Below are 18,502 nucleotides of genomic sequence, written 5' to 3'. Positions count from 1 at the left end.
CTTCCGTATTTTAAAACTACTAACACAGTCTTAAAAAGTTTATGTATTTTCTGGCATTCATGTGCAAGTTTCTGAAGGAATGAAATTTTGGGGCTGCATACATACAAATGATCATCCTTGTAAGAAAGTGCCAACTTATGTGCTGGAATGGTTGTAGCATCTTATGTCCCCATGAAGAGTATACGAGAGTCCCGCTGACACATAACCGTAAAATGCTTGGTGTTACCAGTTATTTAAGTTTTGTCAATTTAATTGATATAAAACTGTACCGCACTGTGATCTTAATTTGCATTCCCTTGATTAGTAAAGGTAGAGGATTGTGATGGTTAGTTTTAAACTGAGGTTTCCCGAAGAAGAAATCCTGCCTCAAGATGGTAGCACCAACATATGCTGGACTCTCTAGCCTACTGGTATACCTGACAGATTCTGGCCTTACCAGTTCCCACAATTAGTCAACAGCTCTATGTATATCTGTATATAATATAAACAGATGTTAATATAAATGTTACATATAAGCTCTTTCTTTGAAGAACTCTGATACAGGCATCTTTTCATGTTTATTTGCCATTTATTTCCCTTTCTGGAAAACACTCATCTTGATGGCCATTTTCCTATTGTATTTATCTTTTCTTTTATTGATTTATAGGAGTTTTTCAAAATATATTCTGCATACTAATTCTTTCTTGGAAACTATTATAAATGTATTCCCCTACATTTTATTTGTGAGTTTTTTCTGATGAAGAGAAATTTGTCATAGAAGCCAAATTTGTAATTCTTCCCTTTACCATTTGCATTTTGTGTGCCTTAAGAAATCTTTTCTGGGGCGCCTGGGTGGCTCAGTGGGTTAAGCCTCTGCCTTCAGCTTGGGTCATGATCTCAGGGTTCTGGGATCGAGCCCCGCATTGGGCTCTCTGCTGAGTGGGGAGTCTGCTTCCCCCCCACCCCCATGTGCCTCTCTGCTTACTTGTGATCTCTCTCACTCTCTGTCAAATAAATAAATAAAACCTTAAAAAAAAAAAAAAAAAAAAACTTTTCCTACCCCAGCCATGAAGGCATTTTGTGCTCCAACAGTTTTTAAATTTTCCTTCTACTCATCAAGTTTGAGTCAATTAGCCATGTTATGCTAGCTACAGTTTCCAGTACAATCTTGAATGGAAGTGATGCCAGCATTGTTCCTAATCTCAGGGGTAAAGTTTTCACTATTTCACCGCAGAATACCATTACTTTGGGTTTTCTAGATAATTTTCAAATTTGAGGAAGTTCTTTTCTATTCATGCTCGGTATGAGTTTTTATTAGGAATGGGTGTTAAACTTGATCAAATGCTTTTTCTGCATGAGTTGAGATGCCTTCAGTCCTATCTTCATGCAGAGATCTCCAAATTCTTACTTCTACCTTCAAACCTCTCTTCTAGGCTCCAAACCTATATATGCTATTGCTTGCTTGGAACTGCATTTCCATGTTCCACACCAGGTAATATGCTTTTTCTTTCTTTTCTATTTTTCCTTTGTGCCCAATGCAGGATTTATCATATAATATCTTTTTGTGATATTAGCTGAGTAAATGTGACATCAATTTTAACTTGGGTAAATTTTTAACAATTTTCAATGAAACTGCTTTGTTGGTAAGTTCATTTGAATACAAACTTCTTGCCAGGGGAACATTCTGATTTTGCCTTAAAAAAATAAATAAACTACCAGCTTCTTTTTATTAGCAGAATAATAGTAAGCATTATTTACTGAGTGCTCATTTTATCCCAGGTATTCTATGGACATTATCTCCAAACCTATTCAGTCCAAATGAGCTGGAATATATATGTTTTTATTTACACACACACACACACACACACACACTCATGTGTGCGTGTGTCTGTGTGTGAAAAATTGGGACGAGTGTGAAGGAGAGAGAGAGAGAATCTTAAGTAGGCTCCATACCCAGCACGGTGCTCAACTCATGGCTCAATCTCACAACCCTGAGATCATGATCTGAGCAGAAATCAAGAATCAGATGCTTAACAAACTGAGCCACCCAGGTGCCCCTATAATGCATATTTTAAAGATGAGGATACTGAGGCCTAGGAAAGTATAGTGCCTTGCTGTACACACAGTATGTGATGGATCTGGTATTCAAACCCAAGTTAACAGACTCCAGAGCAAACACAGTGACCCACTATGTGTATTGCATCTTAAGTGTCAGCACTGCAAAATAAAGTCTATGAAATAATCAATTCCCATCACATTCCTAAAGCTCACTGCATCATTGACCTCCTAATCTTGCCATGAAGATCAGGCCAAGAACAAGGTTTGAAAGATAGAAACCAAACCAACACAGTTTTACTTTCTGACAGCTAGAAATCAAATTGCATAGCTCCCTTGTTTAAATATTTCAATGGATCCTCATTTTCCTTAAAATAAAATCCAAACTCCCTAACATGGCTTAAAAATATTTCATCATCCTCACACGGCCTTGCTTTAGTGCTTGCACATATTCAGGGCAGGGAAAGAGAAGCACATAACAGACAGCAAGCTCTCTGGTGTCTTCTTGTGATATGGTAAGAGATGAGGGTACTTTTTTTAAAATTTAAATTCAATCAACCAATTTACAGTACATCCTTAGTTTCAGATGTAGTGTTCAATAATTAATCAGTTGAGTATAACACCCAGTGCTCCTCACATGATGCCCATCACCCAATCACCCCATCTCCCCACCCACCTCCACTCCAGCAACCCTCAGTTTGTTCCCTATAGTTAAGAGTTTCTCATGGTTTTCCTCCCTCTGATGACTTCCCATTCTGTTTTCCTTCCCTTCCCTTACAGTCCTCAGCCCTGTTTATGTTCTAAATATGAGTAAAACCATATGATAATTGTCTTTCTCTGACTGACTTTTTTTTGTTCGGCATAATACCCTCCAGTTCCATCCATGTTGATGTAAATTGTAAGTATTCATCCTTTCTGATGGCTGAGTAGTATTCCACTGTATATATACATTACCTCTTCTTTATCCATTCATCTGTCCATGGACATTTTGGCTCTTTCCATGGTTTGGCTATCGTGGACATGGCTGCTGGGAACACTGGGGTGCAGGTACCCCTTCAGATCACTACGTTTGTACCTTTCGGTACATTAAAATAATTATTCACCATGACCAAGTGGGATTTATTCCAAGGCTGCAAGGATGATTCAACATTAGCAAGTCAATCAACATGATACATCACATTAACTAAAAAAGGACAAGGACTAATGATCCTCTCAACTGATGGAGAAAAAGCACTGGTCAAATACAGGATCCTTTCTTGATGAAAACTCTTCACAGTAAAAAACAAACAAACAAACAACCCTCTTCACAGCGTAGGGATAGAGGAATCATACCTCAATATCATAAAAGCCATCTATGAATATCATTCTCAATGGGGAAAAACTGAGAGCTTTTCCCTTAGTTCAGGAACACGGCAGGGATGCCCACTCTCACCACTGCTGTTCAACACAGTACTAGAAGTCCTAGCCTCAGCAATCAGACAACAAAAAGAAAGAAATGGCATTCCAATTGGCAAAGATAAAGTCAAACTCCTACTTTTCACAGATGACGTGATACTTTATGTGGAAAACCCAAAAGACTCCACCCTAAAATTTCTAGAACTCATGTAGGAATTATGGCAGGATATAAAATCAATGAACATCAGTTGCATTGCTATGCACTAACAATGAGACAGAAGAAAGAGAAATTAAGGAATTGATCCTATGCACAATTGCACCCAAACCGTAAGATACCTAGGAATAAATCTAACCAGAGACGTAAAGGATCTGTGCTCCCAAACCCACAGAATACTTAGGAAGTATTATATACTTGAAGATGACACAAAGAAATGGAAAAACATTCTATGATCATGAATTGGAAGAATAAATATTGTTAAAATGTCTATGCTACCAAGAGCAATCTACACATTCAGTGCAATTCCTATCAAAATACCATCAGGATTTTTCACAGAGCTGGAATAAATGATCCTAAAATTTGTATGGAACCAGATAAGATCCTAAATAGCCAGAGGAATGTTGAAAAAGAAAAGCAAAGTTGGTGGCATCACAATGCAAGACTTTAAGCTCTATTACAAAGCTGTCATCATCAAGACAGTATGACTGGCACAAAAACAGACACATAAATCAGTGAAACAGAATAGAGAACTCAGAAATGGATCCTCAACTCTATGGCCAACTAATCTTTAGGGGCTATTTCTACTGGATCAAGTCCCCACCCTTAGGACTTTTTAAACTTTAATTACTTCCACAGGTGCCCATCTCCAAATATGGCCACACTGGGTGTTAGGTCTTCAACATGTGAATTTGGAGGAACACAAACATTTAGTCCATAACAGATGCCTTCATGAAAAGGCTGATTCTAGGGCTGGAGCACAGGAAGTGCAAAATAAGTCACAACATCTTTATGTTAAAAACAAAGGCAAGGGGACGCCTGGGTGGCTCAGTTGGTTAAGCAGCTGCCTTCGGCTCGGGTCAGGATCCTGGCGTCCTGGGATCGAGTCCCACATCGGGCTCCTTGCTCCGCGGGGAGCCTGCTTCTCCCTCTGACTCTTCCTTCCACTCTGTCTGCCTGTGCTCGCTCTCACTCACTCTCTCTCTGACAAATAAATAAATAAAATCTTAAAAAAAAAAAAAAAGGCAGGACTCAGCAAATGACAGTGACATGTCACAAGGACATCAGACCCTTCCATAAGTTTGTGCTAGAATTAATGACTAGTCTCCAAGGAATTATGAATGGGAAAAGTGGTATCTTTAAATGAGTGATGGAGCAGATGTCGCTTTAAGCAGATGATCAAGGTTAACATCATTGGTAGTAAGTCACGTTTCCCCTAAAATGATGTGATCAGAAGTGTACTTCACCTCTGTGGAATTCTTACCAAAATTCCATAACACTTATCTCTCATGAGAAAATCATACAAACAAAAATTGAGGGGCATTCTAAAAGATACTTCACCCAAACTGTCAAGATCATATAAAACAAGGAAAGATGGAGGCACCTGTGTGGCTCAGTCAGGTAAGTGACTGCCTCTTGGATTTCAGCTCAGGTCATAATCTCAAGGTCACGTGATCGAGCCTCCTGTTGGGCCCCATGCTCCGCACAGAGCCTGCTTGTCCCTCTCCCTTTGCTCCTTCCCCCACGCACTCACTCTCTCTCTCAAACAGATAAATAAATAAATAAAATCTTACAAAAAAAAAACCAAGAAGGAAAGACTGAGGAACTGGTGCAGATGAGAGACTAATGTGAGATAACAACTGAGTGCCACGTGGCACCCTAAATTGGAACTTGGAACAGAAAAAGGACATGGGAAACCTAATGAAATCCAAAGTCTTAAGTTCAATTAATGATAATGTACCATGTGTTAATGCCTTAGTCCTGACTAATGTACCTTGGGTATTTAAGACATATTATGAATGGAAACCGGGTAAAGAATATATGAGAACTCTATGTGCTACATTTGTAGTTTTTTCTTTAAATTTTAAAATTATTGAAAAATGAAAGATTTAATAAGAGGATTTGAAAGATTTCAAAGAAATCTTCATTTGAAGAGGAAAATGAAAGATTTAAAAAGCCAGCACAACCGTACAATGCAAAAGGAGCCAGCTTGAAGAAGCTCCCACTGCCCAAATCTAAAATAATTTAAGCATGAAAGTAGGTAATCGTGTTAATGAAATATAACTCATTAAGTAACAGAGGAACCCATAAGCCCATTTTTAAATAAATTAGTAAATAAATTAAACACTTGAAAGGGAATAGAATATTCACACAGTCTTAATTAATGTGCCCCCCTTTAAAATCCTTATTAGTTGCAAAGGGAAAAAACTTTGCATGGAGAAGTCTGGCAGATCCCACTTCAATAAAAATCAACCAAAACAATCAGCAACAATGGGCCAAAATCTAAAACATGCACCACCCTGTGATATTCCTGCCAAGGATAACTAACTTGAATCTAATCATGGAGAAACATCAGACAACCCCGAATTGAAGGACATTCTTTTTTTTTTTTTTTTATATTTTATTTATTTATTTGACAGGCAGAGATCACAAGTAGGCAGAGAGGCAGGCAGAGAGAGAGGAAGAAGCAGGCTCCCTGCTGAGCAGAGAGCCCGATGTGGGGCTCGATCCCAGGACCCTGAGATCATGACCTGAGCTGAAGGCAGCGGCTTTAACCCACTGAGCCACCCAGGTGCCCCTTGAAGGACATTCTACAAAATAACTGGCCTACCAAACTTCAAAGGGGTCAAGGTCATAAAAGTCAAGCAAAGATGGAGGACTTATTCCAGACCAAAGAAGATTAAAAAGACAACTAAATGCAATACATAATTCCAAACTGGATTCTTTCACTATGAAAGACCTTCATGGGACAACTAGCAAAACTTAAATGTGATCCAAGGATTAGGTGCAATTATTCTGACTTCAATGGTAGTGATGTGGCTGCCTAGACAATGTCCAGTTTTGTAAAGTACATGGGGTGGTAAAGCATGGTGTCAGTGTTCACTCTTGAATGATCCCGGTGGAGGGAGGGGAGTTCTTCATATTATTCTTTTCTGTAAGTTTGAGAGTATCTCAAAATTTAAAACCTCACAGATTCACATGTTCTTGTTTATTGCTGTTACCTTTACACTATATCAGGCTATAAAAAGCCCACAGGGTTGAAAGTCAGAATTATGGAGACTAATCTGGAATCAAAAGCAAGCAGTTAAATGTGTGGGTAATAGAAAATACAAAGTCCAAGAAATAAAAGTAAGCTGGGAGCTAGGAGCAGATAATCACAGTAGTGAGTGGAGGCGGAAAGATAAAAAGCCCAGTTGACTGGGGGCAAAAAGGGTCCGATGGGGTAGGGTAAGGGAGAAGGAGGAGAGGCAGAATTTATGCCTGCAAATACAGGCAAATTCAATGCATTCTAATGTTATTTTGGCGTTCAAATGGTAACAAACATTAAACAGAAACTTCAAACACAAAGAAAACGTACAAGCAAGCACAGGGAAGTGAGAACTAAGCTCACACACCTAAAGATAATGACAGCAAATAAGCACAAAATGCATAAAAAACCGGTTTAGGGGCTCACAATGAGTTAGGGACTCAGAAGCTTAACAAAAGAGAGAAACTTGTTTCTTATCAATAAATACTTATTGTGAAGAACACTGAACAACACATGAGTCTTCCCATGTTTCAAAGAGAAACATTCTTTAAAGAGAAACAGTCTTTGACATTGAATAAGTGTTCGAGGGGGAAATAACACACTGCCATTCCTTGTAAACTTCTGTGCCAGGCATAGTGCCTAAAAATATCCGTTGGTACTGCTGGGTGGCCAGAGAGCAAAGAGTTTTTACATCAAACATGAAGCGACACAGTTGACTTTAGGAAAGAAAATTAAGGAGCCTGATTTCTATTCTTGCCTAGATGGAGGACCACCCCCACCTTGGCCTAAAGGTGGCCCACAACAGTGTCTGTTGACAACTCTTCAAGCAGCAGCTCTGGATCTGCTCAAGTGATCTCTACTCAGGTGAAGTCCCACAAACATGATCAAACGATATCTGCCTGGAAAGGCACTTCTCAACCTGGGTCTGAATTCCCCAGCGAGATCAGGCATAAGTTATAAGAGATTCACAATCCCTTGAACTTGCGTGTAAATCATTGTGTGTCTATGAATATTAGCACTTCCAGGAGAGAGGGTTTATGGCTTTCAACCTACTCCTAAGCCATAAACAGTTGACTGAATTATTGTAAGTAACTGGGGTAACATCATTGCCAAAAAAGCCAGCACAACCGTACAATGCAAAATTTGCTCATTTCACAGATCAATCCTGAGGGCTTTGGCGTGTCAGACATATGTCTAGAAGTCTAACATTTGAGAGCAAAGTAGGTGGGTGGTACTCTTCTGTTTCAAATTTCCCTTGGAACAATGTGTCAGGTTCTAGGTGAAAAATTTGTGATACAAAGGTAAATATTACGCAGTCCCAGTCCTTTGAAACACATTATAATGTGTGCAAAGGGGAATTACAATGATAATACAGTGCAGGATAAGAATATGAGCTTTGAAAAAAAAAAAGAAAAAAAGAGAATATGAGCTTTGGAATCAAACAGACATTAGTCTTTTCTACTCTACTGCGAATTAGTTGAATGACCTTGGGCAAACTTCTTGGCATTAATCTTGCATCTGTTTCCCTACCAATAAAATGGGAATGAGTAATTCTAATCTTATAGTCTTGAAATGAGGATTAAGTACAGTATAAACAAAAGTAAGCAAAATGCAACATATAGTATCTGGCAATAATAGGTACCCAATAAAACAAATGGGTTATGGTTGCTCTAGATATCCAGAGGAAAGAGAAATTTGTTCTGGCAGAGGGATTACAGGAAGACCTCAATTAGACAACCATGCTCCTGTTTTAAGAGATACAATGACAAAGTGGTAGTGGTGTGTGTCCAGGGGAAAATAAATAAGACTGCAAGGAAATCTGGACTCCTAAAAACTAGTGGTTTGGAGGAATTGAAGTTATAAGTTAAAAATCAATGCCATAAATTCTCTCTGTATTATGGGAGGAGAGAACTTGTATCAAGAAATCAAAATTTCAGGGAAATTAACTTACATATTCAGTATAAATAAGATATTTATAACAAAGCTAACTGAAGATGGACTAGGATAACTTACCAAGAGTGATGTCTTTGAAAGTAAAGGTTAACACCTTTTAACAAAGTGTACAAGAATTCATGTGTCAAGAGCTCTAAATTAGCTGTACATAGTAAGCAGAAGTGTCAGATAAAATGTCTTCTACCATCCCTTCCAATACGGAGATTTTCTGCTTTTGTTCAAAAATCAAAATTCTGTAGTAGGATACTAATGGTTGGTTGTAACATAAGACCCAACTTGAAATTCATGAAAGAACTTAGTGACTTGTATAACTATGAAATCCAGAGGTAGGTTTCAGACATAGTTTGATCAGGGCTCCCGTCCAGTTTCTCTACTCTGTTTCCCTTTGGATCAGTCCTTCTTTGGATTTCTGTTTCTGTCCCCAGATTGCCAGCTGCAGTCAGGGCAGTATGTCTCTGCACTTGTATCCAGTGAGAAGAAAGAGAATCCCCTACCTTAACAAGCCAACAAAGGTTCTAAGCTTCTTATTATATTGGGTTGAAACAATCACTGTGGCCAAGGCACTGTGACATACTGGCTGGCTTAGGGCCAGGTTATTGCCCATACTGTAACCAACTCTAATGCCAAAAGGGAAGAACACTGTGTGTTGGTTTATGTCACCCAAACAGGTGGGGGTAATCTCTATCAAACTGACCCAAGCCATATAAGCTGGTAAATAATGAGGGAAGAGTAGAGCCTCAAAGAAAAATCTGGGTGTTATTAGGAAAAACAAAGAGAAAGTAAGGAGACTGGGTAGGCAACAGCATCAGGTTCTCAGCACAAAACATATGGCATACTTAAACACTCAGTAATTGGAGAGAATTTTTAAGAGAGACTACTTACAAAGGCTTAAAAAAAAAAAAAAAAAAAGCCTATGGATAGCAAGAGTCCCAAAGAGGCAAAGGCGATGATTACAACAACCACGAAAGCTTAATTGCATGAAGGACACCATTGGAAAGAACCATGACCTTTGAAAGAGGAAACAGCCAGCCCAGGGTATCCCAGCAGAAAGGGAGCTGGGTGAATAAATGCTCCAATCTATCTCTCCTCCACTCTTTGATCTCCCACTGGTGGGTCTGGCCAAATGCAACCTAGAAACCAGAGGACAGAGCCTTGTCATTGCAATCCACAGTAAGATAAGCCTCCCAGGACACAGCGCAGGTAAGAAGGATGGAGACAGATCTGGAGGAACAAACGAAAGATATTCAGCACAGCAACCAAGGACAAGCCTCTGCAGATAAGGATAAGCCCAAATATACAGACTAGTGTTCTGAATTTCCCACTTCTCACTTCTTACCCCTCACAGTGCACATCATCCCCTTAGAGTAAGGCAATTACCTCCCTAAGCCAACAATAAACAAATAGAGCCAAGGTTTCAGATAAGCAATTTTAAAATATTTAACCTATAGATAATTTTGTTTTATCTACATTTTAACATTCCGGGGGCGCCTGGATGGCTTGGTTAAGCATCTGCCCTCAGCTCCGGTCAGGACCCTGGAGTCCCAGGATCAAACCCTGGATCTGCTTCTCCCTCTGCCGCTACTTCTGCTAGAGCTCGTTCTCGCTTCCTTTCTCTCTCGCTCTCAAATAAATAAAATCTTAAAAAAAAAAAATTCCTGGAGCACCTGGGTGGCTCAGTCGTTACACATCTGTCTTAGGCTCAGATCATGATCCCAGGGTCCTGGAATCGAGGGCTGCATCAGGCTCCCTGCTCCACAGGAAGCCCACTTCTCCCACTCCCGAGCTTCTGTTCCCTCTCTCACCGGGTCGCTCTGTCAGATAAATACATAAAAATCTTAAAATAAAAAACATCCCTTTACTTGCCTGTTTCAGCTGGTCTAAGCAGAAGTAAGCATAATAAGAAATGGGCTCTGGTAGCTCCTAAGGACAGCCAACTCTAAGGTAGGGAAGGTAAGTGCCAATAGAAGTAGTAAGAGACAAAACTCAGGGGGTCAGAGGGATCCCTTTCAGCAACAGAGAAAATCATCCATCAGAGATGATTTATTGTTTTCCTGATGTTCAGAATCTTGTTTACTCAAAGAGCAATTGCCTTAAACACTGCTCTTTCTTGAGCACTGACATAAGGCACAAGTGCTCCCGTCCATGATTTGAAGCTGGGAGTGTTTCTCTTCCTGCACAAATCTCTTTACAGGTTATTGTAATAGTTAGAGTCCTCGTAAACTTCCAAAGCACCATAGCTTAAGTCGTTGTTAAAATGCTAACCAACAGCACTAAATATCCTCTACCATATTCTATGAGAAAACGTGGTTCAACTCCAAAAAAATAATTCATGAGCATAAACTATTCATGAATTAGAACATGGTCTATAAATCACCTGACAGTCTTTGGGCTGCTTGTTAACACGCAGCATTGTGATGCTGGCCACCAAGTACTGCTCTCCGTGACTATGTTTCCAGATCAGAGAATAAGCATTGCTCAAAGACTTTTCAAGAATTCCTGCCAAGACAAGAAACTTATTGAGCCAGTGGCGACCCAGAAATCTAGAAGATGTTCCTCTAGCAGCTTTCAGGGTCCTTGTTACATTGGGAATAGTATAATAAAACATGCAGAAAAGAGGTACAACTCATCATGAAATTCTGATTAACTATATTAGAAAATGATAACTTTTCAGGCATGTCAACTACACCATGAAAAGTAGCTTTTGAAAGTAAGCAAAATGGCATTCTGGATAAGAAAAATAGTAATTTCAAAATACAAAGATATCCCAGTATTATCAGGAAAAAGTGAACAATAGCCCAATACAAAAAGAGGCTGGAATTACTGAATAAAGTATTAGATGAAACAAATAATGTATATTTTAAAATCTTACAGTTAAAAAACAAAATGTATGTGAGAAAATTTGATTGGTTTTCAACCAGTAAGAAAGAAAAACAGGAATAAGTAGCTCTTAAAAAAAAAAAAATCAACTGGAGTTTTCTACATTAGGTGGTTTGTTATTCTAAAAAGTACTTGGTTGATAATACCATGCTTTCAAATGGGCCTCTGTGAATTAACCATCAAGCTTCTCAATTAACTATTATAATAAAGTACTTTGAAATGAAAGCTAATAATGCCCAGAGTGAGACAATAGAATGTTTCTTCTATTACGGATCCTGGCTGTTAGCCCTAAGCACTTCACATTTTCTCTTAATTAAGCAAGAAAATCTTTTTCAGATTCTAAAATAAACACAACAAGAACATAACACATTTACACATACCTAACATGTTAGGAAAAAAAAGTAAATTCAAACAACATAGGGAGTCAATGCCACTGTCTTCTCTGTTTTGAAACCCCAGAATTAATAATTCTATTGAAACAGGACCAGGTTAACCAACAAATATATACAATGTGTAGGAAGGCAATTAAAATCACATATTAGGACATTACCTTAAATCAAAATTCTAAGTTCAGAGCTGTAAAAGACTATTCACACACACACACACACTCACAATGGCTATTCTGATTAAGAAGCAGTGTTATCAACATTGTTTATTGTTTAATTATTCATGTAATTATAATTATTACAAATGTTTTTCATGATACGTTAATACAATTACATTCCAAAAACATAAACAATCAAAGACGTTACTATAAATATCCAAATCACAGTGGCCCAGAGTACCTGGGGCTCTAAGTAGCTTGAAAAAACTAGAGTAGAATCCAATGTAGGACTAAGAAGAAATGAGACTGCAAATGTAGGCGGAGCCAAGTCACAAAAAGCCTAGAGTCTTAGATTTCTATCCTGTTATGTCACACTTTTCAAACTAAGGTCGGAGTACTCCGTGGTAATAAAGGAGGGCAGAAATTCACAGTGAGTCTTCCGTAAGTGTTAAGTTTATGAAAAACATTTGGAGGACAGTGAAATAAGTGTAAGTCACTTTTTTACATTAAATCCAAATTTATTCGTAGGACATAAAATTAATAAGAATTTTTCAGTCAGAACATGAAGCTTCAAAGCAATTTCATTCTTGGGGTAGGCTCGTGGTGCTCCACTATTCCTTACAATTTGAGGAAAAGAGATATGTTGAGGGACATTTGAGGAAGTGTTTGAGAAGCAGTGCTGGGAATATGGAGCCAAACCAACCTTCCTTCCTTTCTTTCTTTCTTTTTTCTTTTTCTTTTTTTTTCAGGAGAGTGATATGATCGGATTTGTGCTTTCGGGGAGTTCTCTCAGGGGAAGCAAAGCAGGATGGGCTAAAACACAAGACACAGGACAATAATGAGGGTAATTGACAAACAGAAGAAAAGTTGTAATAGTCTGGGCAAGAGATGAAAACAGACATGAACCAGAGAGGAGACTCTGAAGACACAGAGGGCTAGGAGGATTCAAGAAAGCGTAGGAGGCGAACAGACAGCACCTGACTACACAGTGACTTTTATATGAGCCAGCTTTTAAGAACTGCTTTTACCCAAAATTATAATTTGAGTAAGATTTATAAAAATCCTGCTTAATAAAGGAAAAACTCATGATTTAAAAATGTTAAAGGATATTATTGGGCTCCTAACTAATCAATTACCAATGGAATTTTTCTAGAGACATCGCTATACAGCTTGAGAACTGAAGTTAGTAATAGCCTTTGTCCTTAATGTAATTAATATTCCAAAATAAATGAATGAATGAACCTATAGTCTTCTAGAAAAGAACAGGAATTTGATATTTAAATTATCTGATTACTCAACAACTGAACATAAATAACTTTTTCTTAAACCATGTTTAGTTATTTCACAAGGAATAAATAGGTAGTTTAGCCAAGCAATAAATGCTAAAAGGCACAAGATAAATCTCAAGTTAAATCCTCATTTCTAATTGACAGTAAAATGCACCCACTAAGGCAATTAGAATTGTGAAGGGAAATAAAAGAGAAAATATAACAAATTCTTGCAAAACCTACTTATGAAAGTATTAGAACTTTAGAGTAGATTAAGTATATGTTAATTTTATTCAACCAACAATAGCAATGCTCAGTCTAATTAATCTGAAGACTGCCTTTTAATTGCTTTTAAAAATTAGTATACTATTCTATTCTACTTATTTAACTGGACCACATAGTTACAATTGTGGGCAGAAAACTAGCAAAGATACAAATACAGAAGATGACAGAAAAAAAAAATTACTCAAACAAATGTTATTTGTGTGCTGATATGCTTAGATTTTAAAACTACACATCAGAAATATTAAAAACAATGTTTTATAATATAAATTGTCATTGGAAAAAATGCTAGAACAAGTCTGGAAACGAATCTCTAGATCCTAATAACTTTTTTTTTTCTGCTTTTAGATGAAATTCTTCAATTCTCAAAATAAACATGGCATAAGAATTTAACTTAACATAAAAATTTAAGATACTTCCCTTGGCAGTGGAAGACTCATCTAGATATGTAGATCTTATACCAATTTTATTCAATAGCTTATGCTTGCTACCTTACAGAAAATCCTAAGATTTAGGCCAAACATAAATTCATAACAGAGAAAGGATATCTCAAAAATAGAAATCAGTCTAAATCACATAAAACCTCCATCCATCACTCATGCCAAGTAATTAAAACTGTTCCCTTTTTTAGAACCTTTGGTATATTTTTTCATGTCTCTTAATGAGGGAAATGAGAAAGACACCAACAGCAAAAGAAGGATAGAGCCAACTGTCTAGAATGTTGTCTAAACATTTTTAGAATGCAAGGAAATACAACAAAAATAGATGACACTCCACAAAAATAATAAGACATTTCTCTCTCTTTTCCTAAATTATCTATAAACAGAGCTGCTATCCATTCAGGTTTTTTTTTTCCTTTTAACACCACCTGCCTCTACCAGGCATCCCTCCTCCTGAGCCCCTTTCCTGTCTTCTATTTGCATGGGTAGGAGAAATTGGCCTGTGTGAAATCAGTCCATTGCAGGTGTTCTTATAGGTAGCATCACAAAATACTACCTGACTGATGGGAAGTGGGCAATAATAGAAAGAGCTGAAAGAGGAATGAGATACATTGCTTTTTGAAACAAAATGGCCCCTCGTTTATATAGATTATAAGGTTATACGCTCTCATTTACTAAGGTGTAATTACATAATAATAATGAGGCATTGCCCTTATTATTTTACGGGTCTTATGGAAGAACTGCTGTGCAGTTATCAATAGCCAGCCCACTTGCAATTTCCTGTATCCTGTTACACGAGGAACTACATAAATCGGCTCAAATCTCCCACTGCCAGGACAGACCACCCTCCCCCATCCACACAAAATACGTAATTTCAAGCTGTATATGAAATATACACAAACATCTAGACAATTAAGAAACATGGAAGTACATAGAAATGGTCTCTCTCTTTTCCTTGTGTGTGTGTGGGGGGGGGGGGTGAAACAAAAATGTATATGTATCCATAGGCACCAGAAAAGGGGGAAGGATACTACCTCACATTAACAATGGCTGTCTTTAAGTATCAGAAACACAGAAATATTTCCTTGCCATTGGTGACAAAATGGATGGACCTGCGGGGTATTAGGCTAAGTGAAATAAGCCAGACTGAGAAAGACAAATACCATATGATTTCACTTACACGTGGTATCTAAAAAACAAAAGAACATACAAACAGACTCACAGACACAGAGAACTGGTAGTTGCCAGAAGGGAGAAGGACTGGGGGAGGGAAGGGATGGGTGAAACAGGTGAAGGAGATTAAGAGGCACAAACTTCCAGTTATAAAATAAATAAATAATGCGCATGAGAAGTACACCATCGGGAAACTAGTCAGTAACATTGTAATAACTTTGTATGGTGACAGATGGTAACATCGTGGTGAGCAAAGCCTAACGTATGGAATTGTCCACTATGCAGTACACCTGAAACTAATCAAACATTGCGCGTCAACTACAAGTAAAAAAAGAGAAAAGAAAGACAGGTGACTTCTCTTCTTCCCCTTTGTGCTTCTCTGTATTTTCTTGCTTTTCTACAATGAGCATGTAGACTTTGGCAATCAAGGGCGTGGCGGGGGGGTGTTAAAGTTAAATAGATGCAGTTTCTAATCTTGAAGCAACAGTTACCAGTTAATCTGGATCAAAGACACAAAGTAGCCTGTCTTTAAGCCTCTTTGAGTCACTGAGTAACAAATCCTCCAGTACTTGGCATGGCAGAGGTGGTCGCAAGGTTCCCCAAAGCTCAGGGATAATCTCTCCACTTCGAGGCCTTGGTAAACGGAGGAGACAAGAGTTCTTCCATACAAACTTGGGCAAGTGCTTCTGCAGCAGCAAAACTCACTCCCAGCTCTCCCATGACCCCGCCCCCCATGGCACACCCAAGTCCGGAGGACTCCGGAGGGACCCTCTCAAGGTACTCCGGAAAACTTGGTCCCCCAAAACTGTGCTCCACGGGTCCCCTCCACTCTCGTTCACCCACCTTTCTCCTACTACTCCCGCGACTTCTTCTCCTCCCACACACGTAAGGGCCACAGGGGAAGAAAAGAGCCGGGCGGACTAAGGACAGCCTCCCCGGATTCCCGTGACCTTGGACCAGCCGCTTTGCCTCTCAGAGCCTCGGTTTCCCAATCTGCCACTCTCCCCGGGGGACCGCAGGCAGAGAAACCTGGGGGCTTTGCAAAAGCGATAGACGGTTCTAACTCCGCACCGACCCCCTCCTCCCCTCGAGCGTTCCAGGGCGCCGGGCACCCGCCTGGACGCCGCGGGGCAGCTTCCCCCCAGAGCCTTGCCCCGATGCCCCCGGACGGGTCGCCTCCCAGCGCTAACCTCGTACCTGGCAGTTGCTGTCCTGGGGCAGGTTTTTCACCAGGATTTTTCTGCGGTTGCTCAGCTCCCGGTGCATCCGCTGCAGTCGCGCGGCGACCTCCTCGGGGTGCAGCGCGCTGGGCGCGGGGCCCCGGGCGTCCTCGCTCGCGCCGGCGGAGGGGCTCGGCCCGCGCGCCCGCGACCCTGGCCCCGCCGCGCCGCCCAGGCCCGCGCCCCCCTCGCCGCTACCGCCTCCCGCTGCCGCCATCTTCCCGCGCGCCCCGCGGCTGCGGGCTCCTCCGGAGGTTCGAGGGGAAGCGGAGAGAGAAAGCTGGAGGAGGCCCGGGCGGGGGCGAGGCGGGCAGAGGCCGCAGAGTGGGCCCGGCCGTGGCGGGGAGGGAGGCGGCGCCGCAGCCAGAAGCCGGCGGGCGGGAGAGGAAACCTGAGCGCCGAGGAGGAGCCCGAGAACCACCTCGCGGGAACCTCCCCCTCGGGCCCCGGCCCCCGCGCACGGGCGGCGCCCATCCCTCCCGCCCGCCCCGCCGGTGGGGGCTCGGGCGCCGCCACCCGGACACCTGTGCGGCCGCGGACCGCCGACTCCCCTGCCCCCAGGGCCTCAGACGAGCGCCCAGGCCTGGGCTCCGGGGATGCGGCCCCTTGGCGGCAGCTTCCCCGGGGGGACTCGAACCCCAGGCTCCTGTCCCCGCGCGGCCTCCCCACGTGACACCCAGCTGTCCCCAGGCTCTCCTCGAAATTCCCGCTCTGGGCCAGCTCGGGGGCTGCAGATGCCAAGTCGGGCTCCGGACTTGAACCTTCTGTGCTCAAGATGTGCATATTTGGCAAAGAACTCTTGAGTTTACACTGAAAAATAAAATTTGAGATTTTCTAGGGAATACAAAGATATTCTGGAGGAAATTGTATATATTTGGAAAAACCTGATGAAAAAGTATTTTCCTTGCTTTGTACCAGAGAGCCTGGGCTTTTCACCCGCCCCTGGGTAAATTTACTAAAATATGAAAAACTTGGATGGTTGCATGTGCAACGTAGAAAGCGATGCTGAAGCAAAAACTAACATGGAAGAGGAGCTACGGCGGGGCACTCGAGACTTGAGAATACCCTACTTGAAGAATTTTCACTGAAACCTAGAGGGAGAGTTACATTGTAGAACTGTTTTCAAAATGATGTTAACAGATCAAAGCATCAGCAACCTTTCGCAACAGCCCAAATGACTATTTGGACTAAGCATCTTAACTGTGTACTGTGCAAACACACGCAAAAACAAAAACCCTGTTTAACACCAGTATTATTCCGTTAGGGGAAAATATTTCAAATTAAGGTAGCCAAAAAATAAAAACAATTAAAAAATACTACCATTCAGTACTTACACTGTACCCCTACATATTTCTAAGTGCTTTATATATATTTTATCTACTCTTCACAATAATCCAGTTTTATTTTTTTAAAGATTTTATTTACTTGACAGTGAGAAAGGGAACACAAGCAGGGGGAGTGGAAGGGGGAGAAGCAGGTTTCCCGCTGAGCGAGGAGCCTGATGCGGGGCTCCGGGATCATGACCTGAGCTGAAGGCAGACGCTTAACGTCTGAGCCACCCAGGCGCCCCAATAATCCAGTTTTATTTTAGGCTCTATTTCCTCACAATACACATGAAGAAATGGAGTCTGGTCTTCTTATTTCTAAAGCCCAATGATCTTAATAATATAAAGAGATTCCTTTGTAATCCCCAAATAATGACACCTAATACTTCTGAATTTATTCTCTACCAGTACATACTTAGATCATCAAAATGATTCTGCAGTACATGTTCATAGCAAAACTATTCCCAATAGCCAAAGGGTGGAAACAGCCCAAATGTCTATCTACCTGGGAGCAGATAAACCAGTTGTAGTATGTACATACAATAGAATAGTATTCAGGCATAAAAAGGAATAAAGTACTGCTACAAGGCAAATGGGCCTCTGAAACATTAAGTGAAGGAACAAAGGGTAACATATGTATGATTCCATTCATATAGAATATCCAGAATAAGTACATCCATAGAGACAATGCAGATGGTTGATTACCAGGGGTTGGGGAAAGGGGATTAGAAAGTAACTGCTTAACAGGT

At 40.5% G+C, this 18,502-nt stretch overlaps 1 protein-coding gene across 2 annotated transcripts in view; it reads right to left on the bottom strand.

The window, feature by feature from the left end:
- The window catches only part of RAVER2 (ribonucleoprotein, PTB binding 2), a 91,645-nt gene extending 74,580 nt beyond the window's left edge, over nt 1–17,065 (bottom strand). The window contains exon 1 of one of the 2 annotated variants that reach the window (XM_004762941.3): nt 16,406–17,065. In XM_004762941.3, coding sequence (XP_004762998.2) covers nt 16,406–16,645 — 240 coding nt within the window. In that variant the 5' untranslated portion in view covers nt 16,646–17,065. The remainder of the gene's footprint in view (nt 1–16,405) is intronic. The other variant, XM_045064670.1, reaches the window with a different exon arrangement.
- Between the last annotated feature and the right edge of the window lie 1,437 nt (nt 17,066–18,502).

Source organism: Mustela putorius, unplaced genomic scaffold, assembly GCF_011764305.1.
Source record: "Mustela putorius furo isolate JIRA1106 unplaced genomic scaffold, ASM1176430v1.1 tig00003853_pilon_pilon_pilon, whole genome shotgun sequence".
Classification (NCBI taxonomy): domain Eukaryota; kingdom Metazoa; phylum Chordata; class Mammalia; order Carnivora; family Mustelidae; genus Mustela; species Mustela putorius.
This window is presented reverse-complemented; position numbering and strand designations above follow the sequence as displayed.